Source organism: Somniosus microcephalus, chromosome 30 (assembly GCF_052327205.1).
Source record: "Somniosus microcephalus isolate GS21.2 chromosome 30, FLI_Smic_1.0, whole genome shotgun sequence".
Lineage (NCBI taxonomy): Eukaryota > Metazoa > Chordata > Chondrichthyes > Squaliformes > Somniosidae > Somniosus > Somniosus microcephalus.
This window is the reverse complement of record NC_141016.1, coordinates 34400293-34416777: the sequence shown is the minus strand read 5'-3', so window position 1 is coordinate 34416777 and position 16485 is coordinate 34400293. Positions and strand designations below refer to the sequence as shown.

Here is a 16485-nt window from a genome sequence, read left to right as displayed (position 1 = left end):
CAACCACATATATGAGTTCTCAATGGTGTATTGCCTCCCTGGTGCCGAGGTAAAGTATATCATTGAACGGGTGCAGGACATTGTGCGAGGGGAAGGGGAACAGGAGAAGTTGTGATCCATATTGGAAACAATGGCATTGGGAGGAAAAAGGCCGAGGTCAAACAGGCAGAGTTTCAGAAGATGGAAAACTATTAAAGAACAGGTCCTCAAAGGTGATCTGCTCCGAATTTCTCCCAGTGCCACGTGCCAGTGAGCACATAAACAGGGAGTGCAGGTGAATGCGTGGCTGGAGAAGTGGTGCAGGATGGAAGACTTCAGATGTCTGGGGCATTGTGACCAGTTATCGGGTAGGGGGGACCTGTACAGGCAGGACAGCTTGCACCTGAGCAGGGCTGGGACCAATGTCCTCATGGGGAGTTTTATTAGTGCCCTGGGCGAGGATTTGAACTAATTTGGCCGGGAAAAGGGCACCAGGATGTAGCAGCAGGGAGGAGAGACCAGGTGCATAGAAACAGCAACAGAACGAACAGTAATTGCAGTAAGTAAATCTAGGAGGGACGAACAGCAACAGAACAAACAATAACTTATTAAGAGAAGTAAGGAAAATGAGGAAAGAAACAAAGCCGACTAGCATGGTTTTGGAATGCATGTGTGTTAGTGCAAGGACTGCTACAAATAATGTTGACGATCTACAGGTGCAAGTTGCCACGTGGGTTTATAATAAATTCACTTTGAAGGAAAACTGGCTTAAACATGGGCAGGAATGTGAACTAAACATTCATGGCTACAATATAGTAAGGAGGGATAGGGAAGGGGAAAAGAAGGGCTTGCAGATTGATCAAGGATAATATTACAGTTCTAGAAAGGGACGGCATATTAGATAGTTAAAACACTGAATAGATGAGCTTAGAGTTACGGGACAGAAAATGAGCTGTTACATTTCTGAGGAATGAAACAGTACTGGATCTAGTTCTGGGTAATGAAGTAGAGCAAGTGCAGTGTGATTCAGAGTGAGAACATCTGGGTAATAGTGATCATAATATAATTATGTGTAACTTGTTATGAACATGGTACAAGAAAAATTAAATGTGAAAATAATCAAATGGAAGAGAACTAAAATTTCACTGATTTGAGAAGTGATCTAGCATATGTGGATTAAAAAAAGACCAGGAAAACAGTAAAGGGACAATGACCGGCCTTGAAGGTGGAGATGTTTCGGGCACACTACAAACATATCCCCATAAAGAGGGAAAATTGGGTATCCAAAACTAGAGCTCCCTGGATGACAAAGAAAATAGAGATTAAAATAAAACAGAAAACTGAGGATTATGACAAAAGGAAGATAGAGAATACAATTGAAACCAGGCAAATTAAAGAGAGTGCAGAGGGCAATTGAAAAAGGATATAAGAGCAAAGAGAGAGAATGCTAAAATATTAGCTTGTAATGTAAAAGGAACCCCCAAATCTTCTACATACATATAAGAAGTGAAAGGATAGTTAAAGGAATTGTGAGGCCGATTAGGGGCAAATAATGAAATATTCTTGTGGAGGCAGAGGGCATGACTGAGCTACTGAATGAATACTTTGCATCTATTTTCACAAAGGAAGAAGATGAAGTTAATGCCGGAGTAGAGGAGTGGGGAGTAGAGATATTGGATAAGATAAAAAATATAGAAAGGAGGTGCTAAATATGTTGGCACCACACAAAGTTAACAAGTCACCCGGTTCAGATGGGTGAATCCTAGCTTGCTAAGGGAAGCTAGGATAGAGATAACAGACGCTCTGATCGCAATCTTTCAATCTCCTTGGATATTGGAGTGGGGCCAGAGGGCTGGAGGATTGTAACTGTCACACACTTCTTCAAAAAAGCGGAGAGGGAAAAACCAGGAAACTACAGGCCTGCCAGTCTAACGTCAGGGCTGGTGGGAAAAACTACTAGAGACCATTGTCAAGCACAAAATTAATTTTCACTTGTAGAAGCATAGGTTAATAACGGGCAGTAATTCGTTTCTGACTAAACTGATTGAGTTCTCTGATGAAGTAACAGAGATGACTGATGAAGGTACTGCAGTACATGTTGTATCTATGGACTTTCAAAAGCCATTTAATAAAGTATCTCACAGAAGATTATTCCGAAAATAGACGCTCATTATATTAAAGGGATGATGGTAACTTGTGTTGTACATTGGCTAAGGAATAGGAGGCAGAGAGTAGTGGTAAAGGAATTTTTATCTGACTGGATAGAATTATGAAGCGGGGTCCCCCAGGTGTCGGTATTAGGACCATTGCTTTTCTTGCAATCTATAAATGACCTGGACTTCTGTGCATGGAATACAATTTCAAATATTGCAGGCGATATACATTTACACAACGTATTAAATAGTGAGTGTTATAAATGTCATAAATCATCAAGAAACTACTCGCAAAATAATGCTGGATGGCCAGCTGTTGGCACCATCCAAGGAGTATAAATACTCGGGCGTCGGCCCCAGCCTGCCAGGGACATTTTGTAAGACAAGGAACTAGTGGAGTACAACTAGACCTCCATGTTCTGAAACAAGTTGATTAAAGCCTTGCTTTATGCACAAACCAATTGCGTAGTGAGTTTTATTATGTCAGTGAACATTATAGTAGCAGAATTCAGAAAGACATCGACATACCGGTGAAATGGGCAGACGCATGGAACATGCAATTTAACGTGGATAAGTGTGAAATGCTGCACTTTGAGTGGAATAATATGGAGAGACAGTATAATCGTAATGGCACTATTTTGAGGGGCGCAAGAACAGAGGGAACTGACAAATATTTGTAGATGACTGGGGAAGTTGAGAGGGTGGTTAAGAAAGCGTATGGGATACTTGGCTGTGTAAATATGGGTATTGAATATAAAAAACTAGTCAATAATGCTAAAACTTTACAAATCTCTGGTTATGCCTCAGCTGGAGTATTGGATACAATTCTGCGCACCAGACTTAAGAAAGGAGTATAAGGTTATAGGCAAACAGCTGGGGATGTGGAACTAAATTAAACAACTCTTTCTAAGAGCCGGCACAAGCAGAACGGGCCGAATGGTCTCCTTCTGTTCTGTATGATTCTGTGATCCGGATGCGGGGTCGGTGATTCATTTTGTTTATCAGACTCACGCAGATCAACGGCAGTGGATGGAACCTGGGCTCTTTGCATCTATTAATGGACAGGTTCCTTCTCATTGGTGTATTTTACCAGGCTGCAATTCACGGTTAACACATTTCAAAATCTATTGGTTATTTTGAAAGAAACATTGGTTTCTGTACAAACAGTAATCCACGAATTAAGTTCGAGTTCAGTCGGGGTGTCAGAAGGTGCTGAAGGGCCCGCTCGGTAACCGGGAACAACATTCGGTTAATGTTCATGTCCCGTCGCTGCAACTGGCTCCGGGGACGATGCTGCGGTCTTTCCTGACCATCTTTTTACTGCAGCTTCTCAACTGTGAGTCATCGCTGATTATTAATATTACAATCTGTGCCTCATTAATACAATTATTGCTCTTTACTACTGAACATATTGAAGTGATGTGGAAAGCAAATGTTATTTTCTTGAATTGTAATAATGTCATCTGGAGCTTAATGGGATATCGGGGCTGGTTTCTCAATCGCCTTCACATGCTGCTCCTGTACAGACAGAGCAGACTGGAGTTCAAAATCTAATCGGACGATTTAAACTGAACCTGTTCGAAGTAGAGCGCGTTCACTGATAGAATGGAGTGTATCGGGCTTTGGGTCCATTTACAGAAAACTGGTATATTTTATTCAAGTTTGCAATTGATTGGGATCGTATGAGGTGAATATTGAAATGGTTTATTTAATTTGTAGAATTTTCATTTAATACATATTTTGGGCAGTTTGTTTGATTTTAAGTTCCATCAACTTCAAATAGGGAATCAATTCTCCATTTCTGTCGGTGACAATGAGCGGGTTTAGAATATTGTTCATCTGATTAACACCTATTTTAAATTCCCACTCGAGATTTGTGTAAAACTTAGATTGAAAACATAAATCGGCCACAAATACCGCGGCAGTTTTGTTTTGTTTTGTCCCCTGCGGCTTTTGTACAGACAGAGCAGACTGGAGTTGAAATTCTAATCGAATTATTTAAACCGAGCCTGTTGGAAGTAGAGCGCAGTCACTGTTAGAATAGAGTGTATCGGTGTCTGGGGTGTAAGTGAACACGCACACATATCTGTGACTGATATTTCTCAGTAGAAATGCTGTCTGACCCCCGTGTTTTGCAGAGTTTGTCCAGCGTTAGGGTGTTGTACAAGGTATATAATATTGTATAATAAAATATTACCTAGCGGTGCAACCAATATTGTTTCAATTAGCATTAATTCTTAGTATTTTTTACTACTCTATCCCAAAAGAATATGTCACTGAAACTTCTTGAATCTCTGTGGAGTTTACTGTGAGTGTTGTTGTTTAGTTTATCTATGTATACGCTTTTTATTACCACGTTAATATAATTATTGGTCTTTACTACTGAAGACATTGAGGTGATGTGGAAATTTAAGGTTGTTTCCTTGAATTTTAATAGTGTCCTGTAGAGTTTAATGAGATATCGGACTGATTTCGCATTCGCCTTCCACCTGTACCTTTTGTACAGACAGAGCGGACTAGAGTGGAAAATATATTCGGATTATTTAAACTGAGCCTGTTAGAAGTAGAGCGGTCACTGTTAGAGAAGACTGTATCGGAGTCTGCGCTGTAAGTGAAATCTCTGAGTGCAGAACATCATTGAAAGCTGCACCTACTGCCGACTGAACTCACACACACATTTCTGTGACAGATATTTCTCACTAGAAGTGCTGTCTGACCCCCGTGTGATAGAGTGAACTGAAATATTTTAAAAAGTTTTTCAGTATTAGAATGTTGGATGAGTTTATAAATATTTTCTAATAAAATATTAACTAGTGGTGGAATCAATATTGTCAAAATTAACATTAATCATTAGTACAATTACAATTAAATACACTCTCCAACTATTGATGTTAATATAATTTCCTAAATCTTTGGAGAATTTTCTGTGTGTGTTGTTGCTTAGTTAGTGATTACCTTCTAAGTTTTGAACTTTTAATATTAAATTATTTTTCCAGATCTAACAATTACATGTACAGAGTCATGTAATAATTAAGCTTTCTCAGTCTGTGTCCACATGCCCCATTCTTTTCATACAGAATCATGTAGAATTTAATGAGCTATTGGGATTGTTTCTAAATCTCCTTCCACATTCTCCATACTTTTTATAAAGTGTCATGTAGGGTTTATTCATATTTCGGGACTTGTTCCTCAGTCTCCTTCCACTTGCTCGATATTTTTTGCTGAGGTTTTTGGTCGGTGACTCCATTCAGTTTCTCTCTGTGTCCAGTGTGTGTTTGGTTATATTTATTAACCTCTATCAATAACAAATGCTGGTTACTGACAGGGAAATATTATCGTACTGCTATCAGACACTTGATCTGTGGTTAAATTTATTTTATTTTTAAAAACTGATTAAATTATCTACAAAACAGGACTTTAGTATTCAAAGAACGTTTTCTGCAAATCATAGGACGGAGAAAAAGCATGAAATGTGTATCACTCCCTGAATCATTTTCTCAAGTCGCCTGCTGATCACATTCAATTTGAAGAAAACGGGCATCTTTTCTTCAAATTTGTCATTCATTGGGATCGCATGAAGTGAATATTGAAATGCTTGATGCATTTTGAAGAATTCTCTTTTAAAACATATTTTGGGTTGGTTGTTTCATTTTAAATTGCATCAACTACAAGTAGGGAAACTTTACCCATTTCTGTCGATGTCATTCTATTCAGATATAAGAATATTTTACATCCGAATAGCAATTATTTTAAATTCCCAGGTGAGCCTTGAGCGAAATTTAATTTTAAAACCGAAATCTAAGGCACTACCGCACCAGTTTGTTTTATTTTGTCCCCTGCAGCTCCTGCACAGACAGAGCAGACTGGAGTTGAAATTCTAATCCGATTATTTAAACCGAGCCTGTTGGAAGTAGAGCGCATTCACTGTTAGAATAGAGTGTATCAGAGTCTGGGGCGTAAGTGAACTCACTGAGTGTAGAACACCAGTCAAAGCTGCACCTACTGCCGACTGAACACGCACACACATTTCTGTCTCAGATATTTCTCAGCAGAAGTGCTGTCTAACCCCGTGTGGTACAGTGAACTGAACTAATTTAAATAGATTATTCAGCATTAGAGGGTTGGAGAAGGAATTTAAATATTGTTAAGATAAATACTATTTAGACGTGGAACCAATATTGTTCAATTTGCATTCATTATCAGTACAATCATTGTTAAGTTTACTCTCCAAACAAATATGTTCCTGAAATTTCCACACTGTCCGGGAGTGTGCTTATTGTTGTTTAGTCACTGATGACCTTCAAAATTATGAACATTTTATCTGAAATTAATCATTCTATTTCATACATTTGTATTAACAGTGTCACGTAATAATTAACGTACCTCAGTCTCCTTCCACATGCCCATGTTTTTATACAATATCAGGTAGTGTTTAATAAGATATCCGGACTGGTTTCTCAATCTCCTTCCAACTGCTCGATAACCTTTGCTGAGTTTGTCGGTCGATGACTTCATTCAGTTTCTCTCAGTTTTTAGTGTGTGTTTGGTTATATTTATTAATCTCGATCATTAACAAAGCCTGGTTTACTGACAGGGTAACATTATCGCACTGTTATCAGATGCATTGTACGTTTAACGAACTATGTTACCGTGATTTATTTGATGTTATAAAATTGATTGGAAACTAAAATCCTGCTTTATAGATAGCTTAAAGAACATTTGCTGTAAATCAGAGAACGGAGAAAAATCATGAAATGTATCCCACTCCCTGAATCATTTTCACAAATCGCGTGTTGATGAAAATCAATTTACAGATAATGGGCATATTTGATTCAAATATGTCATTCATTGGGATCGTATGAAATGAAGTGAAGTGAAGTGAATATTGAAATGTTTTTGTTAATTTGTAGAATTTTAATTTAATACATATTTTGGGTTGTTTGTTTGATTTTAAAATTCCATCAACTTCAAATTGGAAACAATTGTTCAATTCTCTCGGTGACAGTAAATATGTGTATTATATATTGCACCTGATCAAAACTTACTTTAATTTTCAGAGGATCTTTGTGTCAAATTTAGATTTTAAACCGAAATCGAGCACAAACTCTGCACCAGTTATTTTTATTTTGTTCCCTGCGGCTCTCGTACAGACAGAGCAGACTGGAGATGATATTCCAGTCGGTGTTTCAAACAGAGCCTGTTGGAAGTAGAGCGCGGTCACTGTTGGAATAGAGTGTATCGGAGTCTGGGGTGTAAGTGAACTCACTGAGTGTGGAACACCAGTCAAAGCTGCACCTACTGCCGAATGAACCCACATAGAGATTTCGGTCCCAGATATTTCTCAGTGAAGCGCTGTCTGACACCATGTGATGCAGAGAATTGACCTTTTTTTAAAAATGTGTTCAGCGTTGGAGCATTTGACAAGGACTATAAATATTGTAAAAGTTAAATATTAACTAGAGGTGGAACCAATATTGCCTCAATTAGTAATCATTATTAATGGAGTTCTTATCAAGTACACTCATCATAAATGATGCTATTGAAAGATCCTAAATCACACCAGGTTTTGCTGTATGCTATTTTTGTTTAATTTGTGAGGATCGTCAAAACTATGAGCTTTTTATGTTAAATTAAGCTTTCTATTTCATACATTTGTACGAACAGTGTCATGTAACAATTAATGTTACTCAGTCTCTTTCCACATGGTCCATACTTTTTCTACAGAATCATGTAGTGTTTAATGAGATAACGGGACATGTTTCTCAATCTCTTGCCACATGTCCCATACTTTATATACATTGTCATGTAGTGTTTAATGAGGTATAGGGACTTGTTTCTTAATATCCTTCCAATTACTCCATAGTTTTAGATAGTGTCATGTAGCATTTAATGAGATAGCGGGACATGTTTCTCAATCTCCTTCCACATGTCCCATGCTCTGGTAGTTTTGTGTAACAAATCCTGATTTTGTTTGTATATTTAACTTCGGCAGATAGCGATCAGAGCACTTTGTCCTGTTCTTGTCAATATTCGATGCGTGTTTGCTGATTTTCTAACCATTGTAACGTTTATCCAAGCACTAGTTAAGGGCTATGGAGATATTTTGTTTGAAATTACTCTTTGCGCTGTTAACGCTCAGAGTCTGGATTGTTTGGTGTGAGCTCCCTCTGGTGTTTTACTGGAGGTTTTAACCTACAATTAAAGATTTTCTATTCAATTGCTTCTTAAACATAACAGGAACTCATTTAATTGTGAAAGCTGTTCAAGTCGGACTTGAAATCATTTAATATAAAATAATTATTTTGATTCTTGACAGGCCTGATAGTCTGACATGAGAACAATTTTCTTATAAACACTCTCTAGTGACTCTATTTTGTAATCTCAAAATGACCAATTCTAACAGAAGCGTTGAGTTTTTAACGTTTTTGAGTAAATACTGAAAGAATTTTCCCACTAGTCTGTCAATGGTTAACAATAAAAGATGAATTTGCAGGACAGCAGAGTGTTGGGAAGGACTGCAGAGGCTCTCCTGGAGTGGAAGTTTGTAACGCTCTGTCAACATTACAGAGCCCGGGCCAAAACGAGACCAGAGAGATTCTGTTTGGAAACTGCTCTCATTCAAGAATTCTTGACAAACGCAGCTGAGGACAGGAATCGGTGTCACGTTGTCTGTAATATATAACCGGGAGAATAGAAAGAGACCTGGAGATCTGTGGGACACAATATCATCAGGGGGGTTGGGAGCAGGTTAACAAACTGGCTGCATTTCAAAAAGCAGCAAATTAACCAGTAAACGAGAGGACCATTAACCGAACATCATTAACGGGTAAAATGATGGACCAATCGGCGAGGACAGTTTACAAGAGAATTCGCTCAGCAGGAACTTAATGAGGAACACCCAGCGCGGAGATAGGAGGTGGGAACCCGCCTGACAAACGGCTCATTTTGTTTTGTTTGGCGAATTTAGAAATAAAATGAGTAGCAGAAACTTCCAATTACAACTTTATTGAAACTTTGAAATTTCCACGTGGAAAACATTGGTTTAAAATAAAAGAGATGAAACGCATCACACAATAAGATTATCTGTAACATAATTTCAATCATATTTATGTTCCATCATGAACTTTGCATGGGAATCCTTTACCTCGCTATCTAATATCACTGTGAGAGAGCCCTCAAATTCGGCTGCTTCACGACAATATGCCATCCGTGTTCCAGACCAATGGATCCACCACAAACCCAATTCACGTATGGACCATGGTCAAGCAAGGTTGTGTTATCACAGCAACGCTCTTCTCAATCTTCCTTGCTGCAATGCTCCATCTCATCCTCAGTAAGCTCCTCGCTGGAGTGGAGCTAATCTACAGAACAAACAGGAACTGTTCAACCTCTATCACCTCCAGTCCAGGTCCAAGGTCGTCCCATCCTCTCTCATCGAATTACATTATGCAGACAATGCTTGCTTCTGCGCACACTCTGAGGTCGAACTCCAAACCATCGTAAACACCTTCACTGAAGCGTACGTGAGCATGGGCCTTACCCTAAACATCAGTAAGGCAAAGGTCCTCTATCAACCTGCACCCGCCACACAATACTGCTCCCCGATTATCAAAATCCATGACGACGCCTTGGACAACACGGGCCACTTTCCGTACCTTGGGAGCCTACTGTCAACAAGGGTAGACATCGATGACAAAGTCCAACACCGCCAGTGCAGCCTTCGGTCGCCTGAGGAAGTGAGTGTTTGAAGACCAGGACCTCAAACCCAGCACCAATCTGACAGTCAAAAGAGCAGTAGTGATACCCGCCCTCCTGTATGCTTCAGAGACATGGACCATGTACAGAAGGCACCTAAAAGCACTGGAGAATTACCACGAATGCTGCCTCTGCAACATCCTGCAAATCCATTGGCAGGATAAAGGCACCAACGTCAGTATTCTCGCTCAGGCCATCATGCCAAGCATCGAAACTTTGTCCACGCTCTATCAGATCCGATCGACGAGCCAGGACGTCCGCATGCAAAATACGAGACTCCCAAAGCAAGCGCTCTACTCGGAGCTCCAACACGGCAAGAGAGCCTCAGGTGGGCAGAGGAAACACTTCAAGGACACGCGCAAAGTCTCCTTGAAAAAGTGCAACAATCCCACCGACACCTGGGAATCCCTGGCCCAAGACCGCACAACGTTGAGGAGAAGCATTCGGGAGAAGCAGGTCCATCACCACCGCCATCTCTGGGCACCTACACACTGGTAATAAATGGGGCCCGAGCACCGTCATCACAAGGAGAGAGTGCACCCAGGGGTCAGTGTGTGTTTGTGTGAAAATCATTCTCGATAAACTGTAGGCACTTTACAAATGTCAGGTTGCTGCATAGATTGTATTTGCGGTTTTATAAGGAATGAAGAACAGATGAAATCACAGACCCCGGTATCAGTTCTTTCGCAAATTGATGGGAAATTTTACCGCACAGTTCTTTGTATTTGTGACTTTTCTTTCTGACAGTTTTATCCATTTCTTGCCCTAGCGAACTCTAATTCTTAATGTCTTATTTCAGGCAGACCCGGGAACAGTCAAGCTCACCCGTCAGGTAATCGCCTTTTATTTTCACGTTATCTGGAATCTCTCTGCTCTGATCCATCCCATTGAATATTAAGGCTGGGTGACAACCTCAGGGTCTTTTTGATCACCGATTAACCAGCTCCTCGTGTGTCCCTCGGACAGGAAGAGTGTTTCCCGCGGACTGTTACTAAAGATCTTTAATCCCAGGCGAGAGGCGGCTGCTGCCTTCATGCAGAGCGACAATAAACGGGGTCCCTGAAGGGCAGAGTGTGAAGGGCCGGCTCCACTGACACTGCTGCTGGTCCCACAGCAGCTCTCACTTTCCACCTCACCAATCAGTGCTGACATTAGGGTCACATGACCATCCAGCCCCGCCTCTTCCTCTACTGTCTCCGGGGATTGGGGGGAATTTCTTCCAATCCTGACTGGGGCTGTGCTCTCACTACGTTCGGCCAATCGGTACTGACCATGATGGACAGCTGACCATTGCAGCCACGCCCATCTCCCGACCTCTGGAGGCTGGAATATATTCTGAGCCAATCGCCACCCGGCCCCGTGGGTGCCGCTCTGGTGCTGGGAACTTCCTGCTGACTCCCGGTTCCCTGCTCGTTCACACCGTTTATTAATATTTCCCTCTCCCTTTTGCCATGTTTAATATTTACTTACTCCGGGTTTTATTCGGGGTCTGGACACAGTCTGATGTTCCCATTGATTCCTCACATGGTCCCTCTGGCCTGGTGAATGGGGGCGGTCCGTGCGCTGGTAGACTGCGGGTTTAATACACTCTAACCGCTTGATGTTATTTCTGATATTTTACAGAGACGGTGAAGCTGAGACTGGTGAATGGGGGCAGTCCGTGCGCTGGGAGACTGGAGATTCACTACAGGGGACAGTGGGGGACTGTGGATGATGATCTCTGGGACCTGCCGGACGCCGCTGTTGTGTGCCGGGAGCTGGGCTGCGGGGCCGCGCTGTCAGCACCGTGCTGGGCTCACTTTGGGGAAGGGTCCGGACCCATTGTGACGTATAATGTTCGGTGCGGCGGGACCGAGGCCGCTCTGCGGGAGTGTGATTCACCTCCATGGGATCACTATTCCGGGTCACACTCCGATGATGCCGGCGTCATCTGCGCAGGTAAAAATCTTTCTTCTGCCTCTCATCTCCCGCCGCCTCTGATTGTTTCCGGAATAAAGCGGAAGTAAAATAATCAGCGGGTGTCCGTCCCCGGAAAGCGAGAGATTATAATTGCAGTATTCCCCGGTTATTATTAATGTTATATTATTAACATTAGGATTAATGTTTGTGTTATTATAATATTACTGTTATTTTATACAATAAACACCCCCACCGGGAGCAGTAAATAGCTGACACTCGGCACATTAACAATGCAGACAGAACAAGTTTCCATTGAGATTTGCCCCAAAGCCGCAGTGAATGAGCTGACCCGCTGGAAATGTCACAATCTCAATCCAACTCTCCATTCTCAACCCAACAGCCGCTACCGGGCATGCGCCGTGAGCCCGGCTCTGCGCCTGCGCTCATCGCTTGTTGTGCGATCTGATATTTTCCACAGACTGTGAATCTGAGACTGGGGAGGGAGGTTTCTCAGCCTCAGGGAGCCTGGGCAATGGGTCCGCGGTTACTGTGGGCAGCACGGGAGGAACTACACAGTAAGATCCCACAGCTGCCTGTACATTCCCATTCATTTCGAGTTTTGATAAATATTGAGAAGATAAAAAGGACAGAATCTTAGACAAATGACTCCAATAGGAAGTTCAGGGGAAACAAATTTACCCAGAGAGTAGTTCATTTGTGACCCGCTTATATTTATGGCTCCGAGTTTTGCTCACCCCACATGTGGAAACCTTTTCTATTCTACCCTATCAAATGCTGTCATTTTCTTAAATACCACAATTAAGTCACCCCCTCAGCTGTCTTTTTTCTCGCTTGTTCAATCTTTCCTGATAGGTATTGCCTCTCAGTTCCAGAATCATCGTTGTAAATCTTTATTTTCTCAGTGCCTCTTTATCCATTTTATAAATTGGAAACCCGAACTGTGCACAGGATCGGACAAAGTCAACATACATTTCCAAAGGGTAAATCATGCTTGACTAATCCACTGGAATTTTTTGAGGATGTAACTGGTAAAATAGATAAGGGAGAACCAGTGGATGTGGTGTATTTGGACTTTCAGAAGGCTTTATATAAGGTCCAGCATAAGTGGTTAGTGTGTAAAGTTAAGGCACATGGGATTGGGGGGCAAGGTACTGACTTGGATAGAGAACTGGTTGGCAGACAGAAAGCAAAGAGTTGGAATAAACAGGTCTTTTTCCGAGTGGCAGGCAGTGACGAGTGGGGTACCACAGGGATCGGTCCTTGGACCCCAGCTATTCACAATATATATTAATGGTCTAGACAAGGGAACTAGATGTAATATCTCCCAGTTTGCAGACGACACAAAGCTGGGTGGGCGTGTGTACTGTGAGGAGGATGCTGAGAAACTCTAGGATGATTTGGACAGGTTGGGTGATTGGGCAGAAGCATGGAAGGTGCAATATAACGTGGATTAATGTGAGGTTATCCATTTTGGTCGCAAAAACAGGAAGAGAGATTATTATCTGAATGGCAATAGATTGGGAGAAGGGGAAGTGCAACGAGACCTGGGTGTCCTTGTGCACCAGTCGCTGAAGGTGCGCATGCAGGTGCAGCAGGCGGTTAAGAAGGCAAATGCCATGTTGGCCTTCGTAGCGAAAGGGTTTGAGTACAGCAATAAGGATGTCTTGCTGCAGTTGTACAAGGCCTTGGTGAGACCACATCTTGAGTATTGGGTGCAGTTTTGGTCGCCTTAGCTGAGGAAGGATGTTCTTGCCATGGAAGGAGTCCAGCGAAAATTCACCAGGCTGATACTTGGGATGGCAGGAATGACGTATGAGGAGAGATTGGATCGATTGGGCTTGTACTCGCTGGAGTTTCGAAGAATGAGTGGGGATCTCATCGAAACTTATAAAATTCTAACAGGACTAGACAGACTAGATGCTGGAAGGATGTTCCCGATGGTCGGGGAGTCCAGAACCAGGGTTCACAGTCTAAGGATAAGGGGTAAGCCATTTAGGACAGAAATTAGGAGGAATTTCTTCACCCAGAGAGTGGTGAACCTGTGGAATTCTCTACCACAGAAGGCAGTAGAGGCCAATTCATTAAATATATTCAAGAAGGATTTGGATATATTTCTCAAGGCTAAAGGGATCAAGGGATATGGGGAGAAAGCAGGGACCGGGTACAGAATTTGGATGATCAGCCATGATCGCATTGAATGGCGGAGCAGGCTCGAGGGGTTCCTATCTTCTATGTTTCTATGTTAATCTAAGTATGGTTCAACCAAAGTTCTATACAAGTCAAACATAACTATTCTCCCTTTCAATTCTGTCCCTCTAGAAACAAACCCCAGGGCTTTGTTTGCTTTTTCTATGGCTTTATTAACTTGCGTCACTACTTTTAATGATTTGTGTATCTGTACCTCTAGATCCCATTGCTGCTCTACCCAATTTAGGCATTTACCTTCCAAGAAAAATGACTTATTGTGTTGTTTACTATCCATTCTGCTACTACCCAAACTCAAAGTGTTTATTTACACCAAATTCCCGAAATTTCACTCTAAAACAAAAGCAAAATACTCCAGCTGCTGGAAATCTGAACTAAAATCCGATAATGCTGGAAGCACTCAGCTGGCCAGGGAGCATCTGTGGAAAGACAGAATTAACGTTTCAGGTCGATGACATTTCATCATCACTAAAGCAAGATGGAATATTTGGGGGCAGCTGTTGTTATTGGGGGAACAATCCCTGTACAGAGATGGTAGCCATTCTCAAACGGAGTGGTCTGGGTCCCGCTGATCAAAGGGAACGGTCTGTGACCCGGTTATCAAAGGGAGCAGGTAGAGGTTCTGGGTCGTTGCCAATTAACCCTTTCACTCTCAAGTTCCAAAAGATTCGACTTGACCCGTATTGGTGAGAGTAATTATATTTTGTTCAGTTTAAGTGAGATTTGATACATTACAGCAGCTGAGCGGTAGTTAAACAAGGTGCAATCAAGATTTATATTTCCCGTTATGCCCTGGGTAGAAGACGCGATATCCAGGGTTCAACTCCAATCGGCCCTGGCCTCAAGGCTCGCCCGGCCGCTTGGTGTGACGCGTGTGGGTCCTCCAACAACCCGAATCCCTCCTCGGCTGGTCTAGAGGATGTTCCCAAGCTCTTCGCTGACTGTCTCTACAATCTATGTGTTTGAGAAACCCCCTTCTTATACTTCATCCCAGCAACGCCTCTGGGGAGCAGTTAACCCAATCACTGACTTACACCTGAAAGCCCCTGTGCAATTACAGGGATGCCCCGAACCTAATGATCCCGCCCGCCCCCGTCAGGCCCTCATCCCGTAACACCCTGACATCATCTGTTTTTGACCATCAAGACTCATGTCTGGGGTAGTTCTGGCAACACAAACGGAACATGTCTCCATAGGCTGAGATGTGGTGTCCTTGCTGTTTGCCTATGTTTTTAATTCACTGCAGATACCAGAACATTCCACAAAGTGGCAGCCACACAGGACCTTGCTAGTTGTGTTCCCACAGACACGCTGTCTGTTCTTATTATTATGTTTGCTGAGAGGCACTTTTAAAAAGTTAATCAATGGAGGCCCAGCGCCTCGGTTTATTCCATTTTAAAATCTAATCAGGTCTACCCATGGCATATTACATCAGGGTTTACAAGTATAGTTATAATCACGGTTTACAAGTATGGTTATAAATGAAGCAATAACACTATGAAATCTTTAAACTAGAATGCATAATATAATCATTGATTTAGTTCATTTCAGTAAGAGAAAATAAAAATGCGGATTTCCCAGGATTAACACAATCTGTCTGGGACCCGGTTATCAAAGGGAGCAGTCTGGGTCGCGGTTCTCAAAGGGAGCGGTCTGGGTCCCGGTTATGAAAGGGAGCGGTCTGGGTCCGGTTATGAAAGGGAGCGGTCTGGGTCCGGTTATGAAAGGGAGCGGTCTGGGTCCGGTTATGAAAGGGAGCGGTCTGGGTCCGGTTATCAAAGGGAGCGGTCTGGGTCCGGTTATCAAAGGGAGTGGTCTGGGTCCGGTTATCAAAGGGAGCGGTCTGGGACCCGGTTATCAAAGGGAACGGCCTGGATCCGATAGTATAAGTGTTGGTCGGAGTTAAGAGATCCTGTTTACTGAGAGCTGTGCTGACTGTGGATCTACGTTCCCCGAACTTAATCCAGGTAATTCGGTGTATGTGCTGAACGGTTACTCGCTGTTAGTGGAGGAGGTCGATGAGGGAGGATCGGGATCACTGCGGCTCCCTTCACATCGGCACTCTCTGTCTCAGTTAAACAGGAACCGAGGGGAGAGCGAGTGGGGAAGAGAGAGAACATGGCTGGAAATCTGCACTCCGGCCCGTGTTTTTCATCAATCATGGTCACTGTAGTCGTCGTCTTGTGAGGACATTTGCTGAAGTGTTTGATTAAATGAATAAGTGGTTATGGGAATTTCACTGTAAAACTTTAAATCTGATGTTAGAGACCGGTCCCTATATGGCGATGTAATATTATTAATTGAGCTTGCATCTACTGCTTTTTGTGGGAAGGAGTTCCACACTTTTACCAACCTTAATGTGAAGAATTGTTCCTGAACTCTATTGAATGGCCTGGCTCTGATTTAAAGGTTCTGTCCCCTGGTCCCAGACTTCCCGCCAGTGGAAGAAGTTTCTCTCTATCTGTCCTACCAG

The 16485-nt window shown here is 42.4% G+C and overlaps 1 protein-coding gene across 1 annotated transcript in view; it reads left to right on the top strand.

The window, feature by feature from the left end:
* Positions 1 to 3422: 3422 nt before the first annotated feature.
* Positions 3423 to 16485, top strand: part of LOC147098122 (scavenger receptor cysteine-rich domain-containing protein DMBT1-like) — a 42692-nt gene continuing 29629 nt past the window's right edge. The window contains exons 1-3 of the mRNA XM_085971335.1: positions 3423 to 3468; positions 10687 to 10719; positions 11511 to 11825. Coding sequence (XP_085827461.1) covers positions 3423 to 3468; positions 10687 to 10719; positions 11511 to 11825 — 394 coding nt within the window. The remainder of the gene's footprint in view (positions 3469 to 10686; positions 10720 to 11510; positions 11826 to 16485) is intronic.